At 40.7% G+C, this 16834-nt stretch overlaps 1 protein-coding gene across 2 annotated transcripts in view; it reads right to left on the reverse strand.

The window, feature by feature from the left end:
• acoxl (acyl-CoA oxidase-like) overlaps positions 1-16834 on the reverse strand; it is a 46288-nt gene that overhangs the window by 26125 nt on the left and 3329 nt on the right. For both annotated transcript variants that reach the window (XM_029669176.2, XM_029669177.2), the window contains 3 exons: positions 16466-16500; positions 2797-2913; positions 2099-2252 (listed from right to left, as the gene is read on the reverse strand). In XM_029669176.2, the coding sequence (XP_029525036.2) occupies positions 2099-2252; positions 2797-2913; positions 16466-16500 (306 nt within the window). The remainder of the gene's footprint in view (positions 1-2098; positions 2253-2796; positions 2914-16465; positions 16501-16834) is intronic.

Below are 16834 nucleotides of genomic sequence, written 5' to 3' on the forward strand. Positions count from 1 at the left end.
GTTAATTGTTTCATAAATAATTTTTAAAAACATTTCAAAACAGCTTCACTTTTGAAAGCAGTGAAATAAACAGGTAAAAGTCAGACAGTGTCAGTACAAAATGCGGTCTGTGTAGGATCAGACACTCAAGAGATGCGAGCACTCCCACATGACAAGGCGCAGCGTTGTGGTTTCCCAAGTTACCCTTAGATCACCTCAACGAGAAACACTTAAACCTATTCATCACAGCATTAGGGACTTATTACAATGAAACTATCCCCTACAACAGCAGTATTGAATCAACTGAAAGAGTAGACAGAAATGACCTCCAAGAACCCTCTGCACTCTACATGGACATGGTCACAGTGGCATCCAAAAACAAGATCCAGAACTAGACAATGGATCTGGGTCTTTAAATGAAAGAAACATGGTTAGCAGATGACTGGGGAGTAGTGGTATTTAAATAGGATTGGAATAATGTGCGTCACATACACATGTACAGTGGGGAAAAAAAGTATTTAGTCGGCCACCAATTGTGCAAGTTCTCCCACTTAAAAAGATGAGAGAGGCCTGTACTTTTCATCATAGGTACTTCAACTATGACAGACAAAATGAGAAAAAAAATCCAGAAAATCACATTGTAGGATTTTTAATGAATTTATTTGCAAATTATGGTGGAAAATAAGTATTTGGTCAATAACAAAAGTTTATCTCAATACTTTGTTATATACCCTTTGTTGGCAATGACAGAGGTCAAACGTTTTCTGTAAGTCTTCACAAGGTTTTCACACACTGTTGCTGGTATTTTGTCCCATTCCTCCATGCAGATCTCCTATAGAGCAGTGATGTTTTGGGGCTGTTGCTGGGCAACACAGACTTTCTACTCCCTCCAAATATTTTCTATGGGGTTGAGATCTGGAGACTGGCTAGGCCACTCCAGGACCTTGAAATGCTTCTTACGAAGCCACTCCTTCGTTGCCCGGGCGGTGTGTTTGGGATCATTGTCATGCTGAAAGACCCAGCCACGTTTCATCTTCAATGCCCTTGCTGATGGAAGGAGGTTTTCACTCAAAGTCTCACGATACATGGCCCCATTCATTCTTTCCTTTACACGGATCAGTCGTCCTGGTCCCTTTGCAGAAAAACAGCCCCAAAGCATGATGTTTCCACCCCCATGCTTCACAGTAGGTATGGTGTTCTTTGGATGCAACTCAGCATTCTTTGTCCTCCAAACACGACGAGTTGAGTTTTTACCAAAAAGTTATATTTTGGTTTCATCTGACCATATGACATTCTCCCAATCTTCTTCTGGATCATCCAAATGCTCTCTAGCAAACTTCAGACGGGCCTGGACATGTACTGGCTTAAGCAGGGGGACATGTCTGGCACTGCAGGATTTGAGTCCCTGGCGGCGTAGTGTGTTACTGATGGTAGGCTTTGTTACTTTGGTCCCAGCTCTCTGCAGGTCATTCACTAGGTCCCCGAGTGTGGTTCTGGGATTTTTGCTCACCGTTCTTGTGATCATTTTGACCCCAAGGGGTGAGATCTTGCGTGGAGCCCCAGATCGAGGAAGATTAACAGTGGTCTTGTATGTCTTCCATTTCCTAATAATTGCTCCCACAGTTGATTTCTTCAAACCAAGCTGCTTACCTATTGCAGATTCAGTCTTCCCAGCCTGGTGCAGGTCTACAATTTTGTTTCTGGTGTCCTTTGACAGCTCTTTGGTCTTGGCCATAGTGGAGTTTGGAGTGTGACTGTTTGAGGTTGTGGACAGGTGTCTTTTATACTGATAACAAGTTCAAACAGGTGCCATTAATACAGGTAACGAGTGGAGGACAGAAGAGCCTCTTAAAGAAGAAGTTACAGGTCTGTGAGAGCCAGAAATCTTGCTTGTTTGTAGGTGACCAAATACTTATTTTCCACCATAACTTGCAAATAAATTCATTAAAAATCCTACAATGTCATAGTTGAAGTGTACCTATGTTGAAAATTACAGGCCTCTCTCATCTTTTTAAGTGGGAGAACTTGCACAATTGGTGGCTGACTAAATACTTTTTGCCCCACTGTATGCACGCAGGCATGCACACCCACACACACAAGCAAACGTGCACACACACACCATGCCCCCGGTGCACTCGCGGCACTCTTGAAGGCAGGCGAGGTTCTCCCAGGTACTATAGGCTTTGAGTCCAGCAACCAGAGCCTGGAGAGAACTATTATTCTGTAGAACCTCTCCTTTGCACAGAGCATGGTCCATCGTACATGCTGCAAACCTGAAACACACACACACACACACACACAAAATGGACACATAACATAAGACATTAGAACACATTCCTAGTATGATGTTCTATAATTATAATACCATATAATTGTGAGGGGCATACCTTCAAAAGAAAAAGGAGAGAATATGTACAGACAAAACACTAACAGACAGAACACTGACACTACAATGCATCATCATAGTGACAAGACTATCATTTACTGGCATTAGATACAACTGCTCTTTTCACCACTATGTCAGTTAACATCAAACCCATCAGCATGTGGGGGAAATAACACCGTTTAAGAGTAGTGTCTCTCTTTATATATCCCAGCGTAGGGCCATGAGAGTAGAGGCAGTTTCAAGTGGTGTTTGACTACAGTTCTCTCTGATATTGACGTGTGTAGAGCAAAAAAACCTGAAGCCCATAAGCCAAAACGCATAGGTTTTACTTTTTGCCATAAAGAAGCAGTTTTATTTATTAATTCCATTGTCAGGCAAGGTAGCGGCAGCGAACCCTTCCCTTTACACTATAGAGGAAGTGCTAACATTACCTGGTGGTGAAGGTGAGAGCCAGAGCTGCAGCCAGGTGAGGCATCAGTCTGAGGTACTGGGTCTGGTGCTCAATGATCTTCACCTCCTGCTGGTCCTTAGGCCCAAACTGACGCCGACTGGAGAGAGAGAGAGAGAGGAGGGAAGGAGAGAGAGGAGGGAAAGAGAGAGAGGAGGGAGAGAGAGAGAGGAGGGAGAGAGAGAGGAGGGAAAGAGAGGGAGGAAAATGTGTGTGCGAACGGGAGAGAGTAGAGCGTGAAAGACTCACATTTTGTGTGTATGTGTATGCTTGCGTGTGTGTGTGTGTGTGCGCACATTTGTTGTACTGTGAATATGTACAGTGCCTTCAGAAAGTATTTATAACACATTGAAATATTCCACATTTAGTTGTTACAGCCTGAATTAAAAATTGATTGAATAGTTTTTTTTCTCACCCATCTATACATACATACATACATACATACATACATACATACATACATACATACATACATACATACATACATACATAACAATACCCCATAATGACAAAGTGAAAACACGTTTTTAGAAATGTTTGCAAATGTATTGAAAACGCAGAAATATCAAATGTACATAAGTATTCACACTCCTGAAACACCTTTGGCAGTGATTACAACTACAGTGCCTTGCGAAAGTATTCGGCCCCGTTGAACTTTGCGACCTTTTGCCACATTTCAGGCTTCAAACATAAAGATATAAAACTGTATTTTTTTGCGAAGAATCAACAACAAGTGGGACACAATCATGAAGTGGAACGACATTTATTGGATATTTCAAACTTTTTTAACAAATCAAAAACTGAAAAATTGGGCGTGCAAAATGATTCAGCCCCCTTAAGTTAATACTTTGTAGAGCCACCTTTTGCTGCGATTACAGCTGTAAGTCGCTTGGGGTATGTCTCTATCAGTTTTGCACATCGAGAGACTGAAATTTTTTCCCATTCCTCCTTGCAAAACAGCTCGAGCTCAGTGAGGTTGGATGGAGAGCATTTGTGAACAGCAGTTTTCAGTTCTTTCCACAGATTCTCGATTGTATTCAGGTCTGGACTTTGACTTGGCCATTCTAACACCTGGATATGTTTATTTTTGAACCATTCCATTGTAGATTTTTCTTTATGTTTTGGATCATTGTCTTGTTGGAAGACAAATCTCCGTCCCAGTCTCAGGTCTTTTGCAGACTCCATCAGGTTTTCTTCCAGAATGGTCCTGTATTTGGCTCCATCCATCTTCCCATCAATTTTAACCATCTTCCCTGTCCCTGCTGAAGAAAAGCAGGCCCAAACCATGATGCTGCCACCACCATGTTTGACAGTGGGGATGGGGTGTTCAGGGTGATGAGCTGTGTTGCTTTTACGCCAAACATAACGTTTTGCATTGTTGCCAAAAAGTTCAATTTTGGTTTCATCTGACCAGATCACCTTCTTCCACATGTTTGGTGTGTCTCCCAGGTGGCTTGTGGCAAACTTTAAACAACACTTTGTATGGATATCTTTAAGAAATGGCTATCTTCTTGCCACTCTTCCATAAAGGCCAGATTTGTGCAATATACGACTGATTGTTGTCCTATGGACAGAGTCTCCCACCTCAGCTGTAGATCTCTGCAGTTCATCCAGAGTGATCATGGGCCTCTTGGCTGCATCTCTGATCAGTCTTCTCCTTGTATGAGCTGAAAGTTTAGAGGGACGGCCAGGTCTTGGTAGATTTGCAGTGGTCTGATACTCCTTCCATTTCAATATTATCGCTTGCACAGTGCTCCTTGGGATGTTTAAAGCTTGGGAAATCTTTTTGTATCCAAATCCGGCTTTAAACTTCTTCAAAACAGTATCTTGGACCTGCCTGGTGTGTTCCTTGTTCTTCATGATGCTCTCTGCGCTTTTAACGGACCTCTGAGACTATCACAGTGCAGGTGCATTTATACGGAGACTTGATTACACACAGGTGGATTGTATTTATCATCATTAGTCATTTAGGTCAACATTGGATCATTCAGAGATCCTCACTGAACTTCTGGAGAGAGTTTGCTGCACTGAAAGTAAAGGGGCTGAATAATTTTGCACGCCCAATTTTTCAGTTTTTGATTTGCTAAAAAAGTTTGAAATATCCAATAAATGTCGTTCCACTTCATGATTGTGTCCCACTTGTTGTTGATTCTTCACAAAAAAATACAGTTTTATATCTTTATGTTTGAAGCCTGAAATGTGGCAAAAGGTCGCAAAGTTCAAGGGGGCCGAATACTTTCGCAAGGCACTGTAAGTCTCTAAGACCTTTCCACACCTGGATTGTGCTACATTTGCCCATTATTCTTTTCAAAGTTCTTCAAGTGTTGTCAAATTGATTGATGATCATTGCTCGACAACCTTTTTCAGGTCTTGTCATAGATTTTCAAGTAGATGTAAGTCAAAACTGTAACATAGTCACTCAGGAACATTCACGGTCTTCTTGGTAAGCAACTCCAGTGTAGATTTGGCCTTGTGTTTTAGGTTATTGACATGATGAATTTAGGTTGTGTTTTAGGTTATGGACCTGTTTATGAAACAGGCTTGCCGCTATGATTTTCTATTTCTTTTTTATCCTGAAAAATCCCCAGTCCTTAACAATTACAAGCATACCCATAACATGATGCAGCCACCACTATGCTTGAACATATGTAGAGTGAGGAAAGGGGGATACCTAGTCAGTTGTACAACTGAATGCCTCTCTGAATCAGAGAGGTGCGGGGGGGGGGCTGCCTTAAATCAACATCCACGTCTTAAGCGCTCGGGGAACAGTGGGTTAACTGCCTTGCTTAGGGGCACAACGACAGAGTTGTTCAGTATTACTTTAGTGCCTTGTTGCAAACAGGATGCATGTTTTGAAATATTTTTATTCTGTGCAGGCTTCCTTCTTTTCAGTCTGTCAGTTAGGTTAGTATTGTGGAGTAATTACAATGTTGTTGAACCATCCTCTGTTTTCTCCTACCACAGCTATTAAAAACCTCTACAGGATTGGTGTCCCTAAACCCAGACGGTTGTTGCTCAATACGTGATAATGTGACTAGAAAACATTGTATACAACAGCCAACTTTCCACGACATAGACATGTCTTATATGGGCAGAAAGCTAAATTTGTGTTAATCTAACTGCAGTGTCCAATTTACAGTACCTATTACAGCAGAAAAATACCATGCTATTGTTTGAGGATAGTGCACAACAACAAAACACTTTTATCACGGCAACTGGTTTGATACATTCAGTAATCTTGCTCTGATTTCTCATCTTAAAGGGTCCCAGAGAAAAAATGTAACATAGTTTTGTTTAAATCAAATACATTTTTTATTTCAAATCTAGGAACTGGGGTCTACAGTTTGACCCCACTGCTGTCTCTGGCTCCACACCCACCCGGCCATCTTGATGTGTGAAAGTTAGTGTATTTTCCAGAGGGAAGCTAATGATTCATCATGCATAACATTCCTGGGAGTGTGTAAACTTAAATGTTTATTTACCATAGCATTTTTGTATATTTTCTATAGTTATATACTTCAAATGTATAAATATACCAATTCGGCACATTAGGGCAAACTCCTGGCAGACTTGATGTAATTATTCACTGGATCAGTCTATAACTTTGCACAAACTGCTGCCATCTTGTGGACAAAATCGAAATTACACCTAGAGTTCTCTCTCAACGTATGGCCTTTCTCTTGCATTTCAAAGAAATGGAACGCATATTTTTTGATTGTATTATCTTTTACCAGATCTAATGTGTTATATTCTCCTACATTAATTTCAGATTTCCACAAACTTCAAAGTGTTTCCTGAGCTACAGGCAATTAGATTTGGGAATGTAATTTTAGGCATAAATTGAAAAAAAACTGCCAGATCCTTAAGAGGTTTTAAATTCTGTAACTTCTTTAAAGTCATCATTGGCCTCCCTGAGCAATTTCCTTCTTCTCCGGCAACTGAGTTAGGCAGGACGCCTGCATCTTTGTAGTGATTGGGTGTATTGATACACCATCCTAAGTGTAAACACTAACTTCACCATGCTCAAAGTGATATTCAATTTCTGCTTTTTTTTACCCTTCTACCAATAGGTGCCCTTCTTTGCAAGACATTATAAAACCTCCCTGGTCTTTGTGGGTGAATCTGTGTTTTAAATTCATTGCATGACTGAGGGACATTGCATATCTTGACTCAAGAAATGTCAGCTTTTCATTTTTCATTAATTGGATTTTTTTTTATAAAACATTACTTCACTTTGACATTATGGAGTATTGTGTGTAGGCCAGGGATCTAAAATCTAAATGTAATCCATTTCAAATTCAAGCTGTAACACAACAAAACGTGGAAAAAGTCAAATCGGTGTGAATACTTTCTGAAGGCACTGTATGTGCTGATGTGGTGGAACATTAGTTTTGTGGAGTGTATGTTGAGTGTTGAGATGTGGTCACCGTCACACACATGCCTTGTTGTGCACCTGTTGCTCTGGAAGCATTACAAAGTTGATCTCTGAGTATATCTGCACAGGTGTCTCAGTGGGGAGAGTGGGGGAGGGTGGGGGGCAGATGAAGGAAAATGTAGATGCTGCAGTCTCAAAGGGATGGCACTGTTATCATTCCTACTCTGATTTCTAGACTGAGGAGCAAAATATACTAACCGAGATACTGTAAAGTTAATGTAATGTGACACTCCAATATACTTCAGCTGTATGGATTAAGTTGTACACCAACTGTGTGATTGACAGTCCCATGTTACTAAATAATGTGTTAACCAGAAAGATCACACGGATGTTTCTACTATGTCAAGGTTTGTCCCCTGCCAGACCACAGAAGAGCGCACACCTGGGTGTTTACACAGAGGGGAAGTCCTCACAGATGATGATCCCACAACCTCTCCTCAATGTATAGTAGACTCAACTCTGAAAACAAAGCTAACAGTGGTTACACAATGTACTGTTAAAACACAGCTAACCCTAATTGTATGGGGATAGCTGTGTTCTCTTTAATGCTAGTCACTGACAACACGACCATCATTATTCTCACTACCAAGACCACTAGCCCCACTTCAAGTTCCTAAAGGTTTTACTATGCGTGTTGGTGGTGCATTGGAGGGTTTGGTGTGGGGGGGGGGGGCAGGACGTGTGTCACAAAACAGGAAACGTGTCCTCCATGTGCAGTAGTCTGCATCAGTATTGTGATTACCTCCCTCCCCCTTTCTATCTCTCTCTGTGTGGGGGTGATTTGGGGTGATTTTTGGGGATGCCAACCACAGAGAAAACCCTCCCCTTTCCGCCAACCCACGCTCTCGCCCCCACATTGGAAACTTTAGCAGAACACACGCAACCCACACATGAGGATGCACAAAAACAGATATGGAAAAACAAGAGACTCCCTCAATAGGGCTGTGCATTTTAAACATAATAGGATTTGAATGGAGTTGAGTCAGCTCTGAATGGAAAAAATAACCATCTACGTAATTTATTACATTGATTATGGGATGAGTTGGTGTGGAGCTAGTCTCGTGTTGCCATACCTCCAAAATCACGTCTTTGTCACGCCTCACTTGAAGGTCTGGAGAATTTCATATTTTACATTTACATTTAAGTCATTTAGCAGACGCTCTTATCCAGAGCAGTTTGAATGGTCCACTTGCACCCAGATTTGGATTGGATGTTACATTTCAAGAACCCTCCCCCCACACTCCCGTAGAAGGGCTGCTGTGTGTTATGTGTGCCACTGTTTTCCGTCCAGGTAGGACACATTTTGAATAAAAGTAGGTTTCAAGTGCTCGTTTTCAAGTCATCAAGTGTGGCCGACAGTCTGCGATTTATATTTATTGAAATTGAAAGTGAATTATGCTTGTAAAGTCAAACGTCACAACACGTTCTACACCGCTCTGGTGGCAAACACTTTTTGGCTCGTCTCCATTCATCCACTCTTTGCTACAACCAATAAATACCGAAAGGCACCCAAAAAAACAAAGGAAGTGGGAGAACCTATTCAAGTAAGTAAATAAATAAATAAATTAAATTGTAAAAAAGCAAAGTATTATTAACTAGCAAGCTGGCTATAGTATGCCACTTTGTAGGCTAACTCAGCTGAGCTGCTATTAAGGTAGCTAATTGACTTTACATACTGTTTAGCTAAGTTAATTAAATGTCATCAGCTAGCTAACTTCCTTTTAGCTAGCTATCTTGATGTAATCATTGTAAATTAAAAACACAGTCTCAAAATCTATTTGTAGATAACAGCCATGGAAGAGGGTGAAATTGCAGCTCCAGCTGTCAGTAAAGGTAGAGTGTAGGCATTGATCAGTTCAGTGAAGTATGGAATGGGAGAGTTCTGATAGTGGCCTGTACGTGTCATGGGAGTGTTCGGTTTGCTGCAGTTGCGGGTTGCCCGTCCAGTAATCTGCTGTGTCGAAAGTGTCTGTTTCTGTGTTGCATGCTCATATTAACATTTCCTTTTTATCTAGTTGTAAGATCTCCCATGTGTTTTATTTGATTGGTGGGTGGGGACAGGATGTGTGTCACAAAACAGGAAATGTGTCCTCCATGTGCAGTAGTCTGCATCGGTATTGTGATTACCTCCCTCTTTCTATCTCTCTCTGTGTGGGGGTGATCTGGGGTGATTTTTGGGGATGCCAACCACAGAGAAAACCCTCCCCTTTCCGACAACCCACGCTCTCGCCCCCACATTGGAAACTTTAGCAGAACACACGCAACCCACACATGAGGATGCACAACAACAGATATGGAAAAACAAGAGACTCCCTCAATAGGGCTGTGAAAAGAATGTGTGTTCTCAGAGGTAAACTAAATCATGCTCAATATCTATTGCGGTTTTCTTCCCATATTGAGCCGTTTGTTCTTTTGTTGATATTCAGAAGCATTTTAAACATAATAGGATTTGAATGGAGTTGAGTCAGCTCTGAATGGAAAAAAATAACCATCTACGTCGTTGTCAGGCCTCACTTGGAGGTCTGGAGAATTTCATATTGCAAAAACTGTTTGAATGGTCCACTTGCACCCAGATTTTGATTGGATGTTACATTTCAAGAACCCTCCCCCCACACTCCCGTAGAAGGGCTGCTGTGTGTTATGTGTGCCACTGTTTTCCGTCCAGGTAGGACACATTTTGTATAAAAGTAGGTTTCAAGTGCTTGTTTTCAAGTCATCAAGTGTGGCCGACAGTCTGCGATTTATATTTACTGAAAGTGAATTACGCTAGTAAAGTCAAACGTCACAACACATTCTACACCGCTCTGGTGACAAACACTGGAAAGTGTCTGTTTCTGTGTTGTATGCTCAAATTAACATTTCCTTTTTATCTAGTTGTAAGATCTCCCATGTGTTTTATTCGATTGTTACTCTTCTTCAGAATATCAACTATGTGAATCCATTTAGCAGCTTATCATATGGCATGCATCGCCAATGTAGCCATAGGCCTACAATAGGATGGCATTACTGGCTTTATGGGAATCTGTCATCTGAAGCAGAGAATAGCTAAACTCACACATTTACATGTTGAGCTAGCTATATGTTCTCAATTTAAAATTCTACCAGTAGACAATGTATATGAGGTAAACTATATACCAGATTTTGTAGATTCCTTTTAAAGTGCTGACATATCATTTTTGGGGGGCAATTAGGCTACAGGAAATGACCATTACAGGTAACATATGAGGCTAATTTTATTTCACTTATGTTGCTCCTACAGCACTAATCTGGTGAGCACCTTTGGAGCTCCACCCAAGCGTGTGGGTGATTTTTGGGGATGCCAATTACAGAGAAAACCCTCCCCTTTACCCCCACCCACGCTCTCGCCCCCACATTGGAAACTTTAGCAGAACACACGCAACCCACACATGAGGATGCACAAAAACAACAACAGATATGGAAAAACAAGAGACTCCCTCAATAGGGCTGCCAAAATAATGTGTGTTTTCTGAGGTAAACAAAATAATGCTTATATCAATTATTTTCTTTCCATATTGAGCTGTTTGTTATTTTGTTGACATTCAGAAGCATTTGACACATAATAGGAATTGAATAGTGTTGGGTCAGCTCTGAATGGAAAAAATAACCATCTACAGTGCATTCAGAAAGTATTCAGACTCCTTGACTTTTTACACATTTTGTTACGTTACAGCCTTATTCTAAAATTGATTAAATTGTTTCCCCCCCTCATCAATCTACACACAATAACCCATAATGACAAAGCAAAAACAGGTTGAGAAACTTATGCAAATGGTTAAAAAAAGGAAATAATCAGATTTACATAAGTATTCAGACCCTTTACTCAGTAATTTGTTGAAGCACCTTTGGCAGCAATTACAGCCTCAAATCGTCTTGGGTTTGACGCTACACGCTTGGCACACCTGTATTTGGGGAGTTTTTCCCATTCTTCTCTGCAGATCCTCTCAAGCTCTGTCAGGCTGGATATTTCAGGTCTCTCCAGAGTTGTTCGATTGGATTCAAGTCCGGGCTCTAGCTGGGCCACTCAAGGACATTCAGAGACTTGTCCCGAAGCCACTGCTGGGTTGTCTTGGATGTGTGCTTAGGGTCGTTGTCCTGTTGGAAGGTGAACCTTCGCCCCAGTCTAAGGCCCTGAGCACTCTGGAGCAGATTTTCATCAAGGATCTCTCTGTAATTTGCTCTGTTCATCTTCCCCTCGATCCTGACTAGTCTCCCAGTCCCTGTCGCTAAAAAGCATCCCCACAGCACCATGCTTCACTGTAGGGATGGTCCCAGGTGTCCACAGAGGAACTCTGCCAGAGTGACCATTGGGTTCTTGGTCACCTCCCTGACCAAGGCCCTTCTCCCCTGATTGCTCAGTTTGGCCGGGGCGGCCAAGAGTCTTGGTGGTTCCAAACTTCTTCCATTTAAGAATGATGGAAGCCACTGTGTTCTTGGGGAACTTCAGTGCTGCAGAAATGTTTTGGTACCCTTTGCCAGATCTCTGCCTCGACACAATCCTGTCTCGGAGCTCTATGGACAATTCCTTTGACCTCATGGCTTGATTTTTGCTCTGACATGCATTGTCAACTGTGGGACCTTATATAGACAGGTCTGTGCCTTTCCAAATCATGTCCAATCAATTGAATTTCACACAGGTGGACTCCAATCAAGTTGTAGAAACATCTCAAGGATGATCAACTGAAACATAATGCACCTGAGCTCAATTGAGATTCTCATAGCAAAGGATCTGAATACTTATGTAAATAAGGTATTTCTGTTTCACATTTTTTATAAATTTGCAAATATTTCTAAAAAACTGTTTTTGCTTTGTCATTATGGGGTATTGTTTGTAGATTGATAGGAAAAAATAATTGTATCAATTTTAGAATAAGGCTATAACCTAACAAAATGTGGAAAAAGTAAAGGGGTCTGAATACATTGTAGATAACAGCCATGGAAGAGGGTGAAATTGCAGCTCCAGCTGTCAGTAAAGGTAGAGTGTAGGCATTGATCAGTTCAGTGAAGTATGGAATGGGAGAGTTCTGATAGCGGCCTGTACGTGTCATGGGAGTGTTCGGTTTGCTGCAGTTGCGGGTTGCCCGTCCAGTAATCTGCTGTCTGGAAAGTGTCTGTTTCTGTGTTGCATGCTCATATTAACATTTCCTTTTTATCTAGTTGTAAGATCTCCCATGTGTTTTATTTGATTGTTACTCTTTTTCAGAATATCAACTATGTGAATCCATTTAGCAGCTTATCATATGGCATGCATCGCCAATGTAGCCATAGGCCTACAATAGGATGGCATTACTGGCTTTATGGGAATCTGTCATCTGAAGCAGAGAATAGCTAAACTCACACATTTACATGTTGAGCTAGCTATATGTTCTCAATTTAAAATTCTACCAGTATGACAATGTACATGAGGAAAACCATTTACCAGATTCCTTTTAAGTGCTGACATTTTAGGCGATTAGGCTACAGGAAATGAACATTGAAGGTAACATATGAGGTTCATTTTATTTCACTTATGTTGCTCATATGGCACTAATCTGGTGAGCACCTTAGGAGCTCTACCCAAGCAAGGAATTTGATTGGTTTGATGTGTTGCGAGGCGTCACTGATTTACACCGGGTTCCGATCCCTCGGAAAACTCTAAATGGTTCTCCAGTAGATTAAAAAGGTTCATCCTTTGTTTAAAAATGGCCTTTTTACAGACTACAACTTCTCATTTCCAACTAATTGAAAATTCATTTTGTTTGAAGTATCACCCTTTCTTAAAACAAGCTATACAAAGCTAGTTACAATTTCAGTTTTATCCTCCAGAAAATATAGAAAAAATATTACATAACTGCTATGGTTAAACTCAAATATACTGACTAATAAAAAAACTATTATTGATTGAAATTGTTTTTAAAATTGTATTATATCTATTAATGAATGATATTATGAATATAAATCGGTGGAGTTGTCACATATGCAGCTATCGAAAATATATGGGTATTTCTGCTCAATCCAAACTTACAACCAATTGATTGCAGCATTATCACAAAAATGGAGGAGGCAAGTGGAAAAGGGAGAAGGTAGGGAACTTGTTTGCCTGCCATATATTAAAGATACAAATTGGCCTAAAAGGAATTGGCATATATAGAAAAATCTGCCAGTTTGTCCTCAGTTTCATTTGAGGACAAAAATGTTGACAGCTGCGCCACACAGGTTGCAAAATAAATGGGAAGAGATTTTTGATGTACCGATTCCATGGCACATGGTTTATGAACTGGTACAAAAAAACAACACTTGATTCAAGACTTCGAGTTTTTCAATTTAAATTATTATGCAAAATTCTTGCCACCAACAGAATCTCATACAACAATCTCAGCTCTGTAGCTTTTGCTGCATAGAGACAGAATCACTAGATCATTTATTCTGGTATTGCCCCTATGTAGCTGGTCTCTGGTCACAGGTATGTTTTAAAAAAAATCATAGCATTCACTTAAAATGAACCTTACAAATAGCAGAGTTGGGCACTTTGGAAAGCCATAGTCAGTCAATAAATCGTATAATAATACTTGTAGGAAAGGTTTTCATCTTTAGCTCACATTTTGTGGATACTATACGATTAGAAAGGTTCAAAATGTATGTAAAACATGACAGCACAAATTAAGCATATATGGCACATGGAAACCAAACGAGGGTGGTCTATGGTGATAGGGGGGATGGTCTGAGAGGGGCGGGATTAAAGAGCTGAGGTCTATGGTGATAGGTGGGATGGTCTGAGAGGGGCGGGATTAAAGAGCTGAGGTCTATGGTGATAGGTGGGATGGTCTGAGAGTGGCAGAGGGTTGGGATTAAAGAGCTGAGGTCTATGGTGATAGGTGGGATGGTCTGAGAGTGGCAGAGGGTTGGGATTAAAGAGCTGAGGTCTATGGTGATAGGTGGGATGGTCTGAGAGTGGCAGAGGGTTGGGATTAAAGAGCTTATGTTTGGTAATGTACTATTGTTATGTGATTGCTTTATATAAAAGTATGTATGCAAAATGTTTAAGTAAAATGAACAGTAACGGTCGAAATGTTGGACACAGCTACTCATTCAAGGATTTTGCTTTATTTTTTTACACATTTTCTACATCAAAGACATCAAAACTATGAAACGACACACATGGAATCAAAAAAAAAGTGTTCAACAAATCTAAATATATTTGACAAGTAGCCACCCTCTGTCTTGACAGCTTTGTACACTCTTGGCCTTCTCTCAACCAGCTTCATGAGGTAGTCACCTGGAATGCATTTCAATTAACAGGTGTGCCTTGTTAAAAGTACATTTGTGGAATTTCTTTCCTTCTTAATGCATTTGAGCCAATCAGTTGTGTTGTGACAAGGTAGGGGTGATATACAGAAGATAGCCCTTTTTGGTAAAATACCTAGTCCATATTATGACAAGAACAGCTCAAATAAGCAAAGAGAAATGGCAGTCCATCATTACTTTAACACGTGAAGGTCAGTCAATCCAGAACATTAGAAGATCTTTGAAAGTTTCTTCAACTGCAGTCGCAAAAACCATCAAGCGCTATGATGAAACTGGCTCTCATGAGGACAACCACAAGAAAGGAAGACCCAGGGTTACCACTACTGCAGAGGATGAGTTCATTAGAGTTACCAGCCTCAGAAATTGCAGCCCAAATAAATGCTTCACACAGTTCAAGTAACAGACACATCTCAACATCAACTGTTCAGAGAAGACTGCGTGAATCAGGCTTTCATGGTCGAATTGCTACAAAGAAACCACTACTAAAGGACACCAATAATAAGAAGAGACTTACTTGGGCCAAGAAACACAAGCAATGAACATTAGACTGGTGGAAATCTGTCCTTTGGTCTGATGAGTCCAAATATGAGATTTATGGTTCCAACCGCCATGTCTTTGAGAAGCAGAGTAGGTGAACGGATGATCTCACATGTGTGGTTCCCACTGTGAAGCATGGAGGAGGAGGTGTGATGGTGCTTTTCTGGTGACACTGGCTGTGATTTATTTAGAATTCAAGGCACACTTAACCAGCATGGCTACCACAGCATTATACCATCCCATCTGGTTTGCGCTTAGTGGGATCTATCATTTGTTTTTCAACAGGACAATAACCCAACACACCTCCAGGCTGTGTAAGGGCTATTTGACCAAGAAGGAGAGTGCTGCATTAGATGACTTGGCCTTCACAATCACCCGACCTCAACCCAATTAAGATGGTTTGGGATGAGTTGGACTGCAGGGTGAAGGAAAAGCAGCCAACAAGTGCTCATCATATGTGAGAACTCCTTCAAGACTGTTGGAAAAGCATTCCAGGTGAAGCTGGTTGAGAGAATGCCAAGAGTGTACAAAGCTGTCAAAGGCAACAGGTGGCTACTTTGAGGAATCTAAAATCTATAATATATTTTGATTTGTTTAACACTTTTTTGGTTACTACATGATTCCTTATGTGTTATTTCATAGTGTTGATGTCTTCACTATTATTCTACAATGTAGAAAATAATAAAAAATAAAGAAAAACCCTTGGATGGGTTCAACAAAATAAATATAATAATAATGAGGTTCTTTTAATTTTATTTCACTTATGTTGCTCATATGGCACTAATCTGGTGAGCACCTTTGGAGCTCCACCCAAGCAAGGCATTTGATTGGTTTGATGTGTTGCGAGGCGTCACTGATTTCACCGGGTTCCGATCTGTCTTTAGATGATTTCTGCAATGGAACTTCCCCAGGCTTACTGTTTACGGAAGCCTGGTTCGCGACAAGGCTAGCGTGGAGCTAACCCATCACTTCTATCGGCTTTATGTAAACGTTCCACATTATGAAAAGTGCTACTGTGCATGAGCAGGAATACGAAATACTACCACTAGAATATGACTGTTAGAACCTTTTCAGTTGAAATACAACGAAGAAAATCATATAATTCCAATCTCAATCACATCCATTGCATATGTGCATACATGCATTTGTCAAATTAAATGTAAAAGCAACTCATTTTTAGTTAATGTGGGATGTATGGGAGCGTCAGAAGTGCACTGGGGCAGCAGGTAGCCTAGAGGTTAAAATGTTGCTGGTTCGAATCTCCGAGCCGACTAGGTGAAACATCTGCCGATGTGCCCTTGAGCAAGGCACTTAACCGTAATCGCTCCTGTAAGGCGGTCTGGAGAAGAGTGTTGACTAAAATGTAAATGTACTGTACCTGTGGCTGTAACGCACTGCAATGATGAGGCCCAACTGTCGGTGAGAAAAACAACAGACACACTAAGATCTCTACACAGAACAGCACTGATGCTACATGCCTTTATCTGTAGGTAAAGCTTCAGTTCAAAATCATATCCACATTTGTTTTGTGTAAAGTTCTTACAGACCCAAAAACAAAACCATAAGCTTAAATATGAAACAGTGTTTATTTGAAACTGTCTATGGACCATAATGTACTATTTTATTTCACTTAAAAGACAGCTGCAAACTTTGTACAGGTTCAAAGACTAAGTTACTGTGACCCACAGCCAATACACACTGATAAGATCAGTCTAAAAGTACACCATAGACATAATCTGGGCCAGAT

The sequence above is a fragment of the Oncorhynchus nerka genome, linkage group LG10, assembly GCF_034236695.1.
Source record: "Oncorhynchus nerka isolate Pitt River linkage group LG10, Oner_Uvic_2.0, whole genome shotgun sequence".
Lineage (NCBI taxonomy): Eukaryota > Metazoa > Chordata > Actinopteri > Salmoniformes > Salmonidae > Oncorhynchus > Oncorhynchus nerka.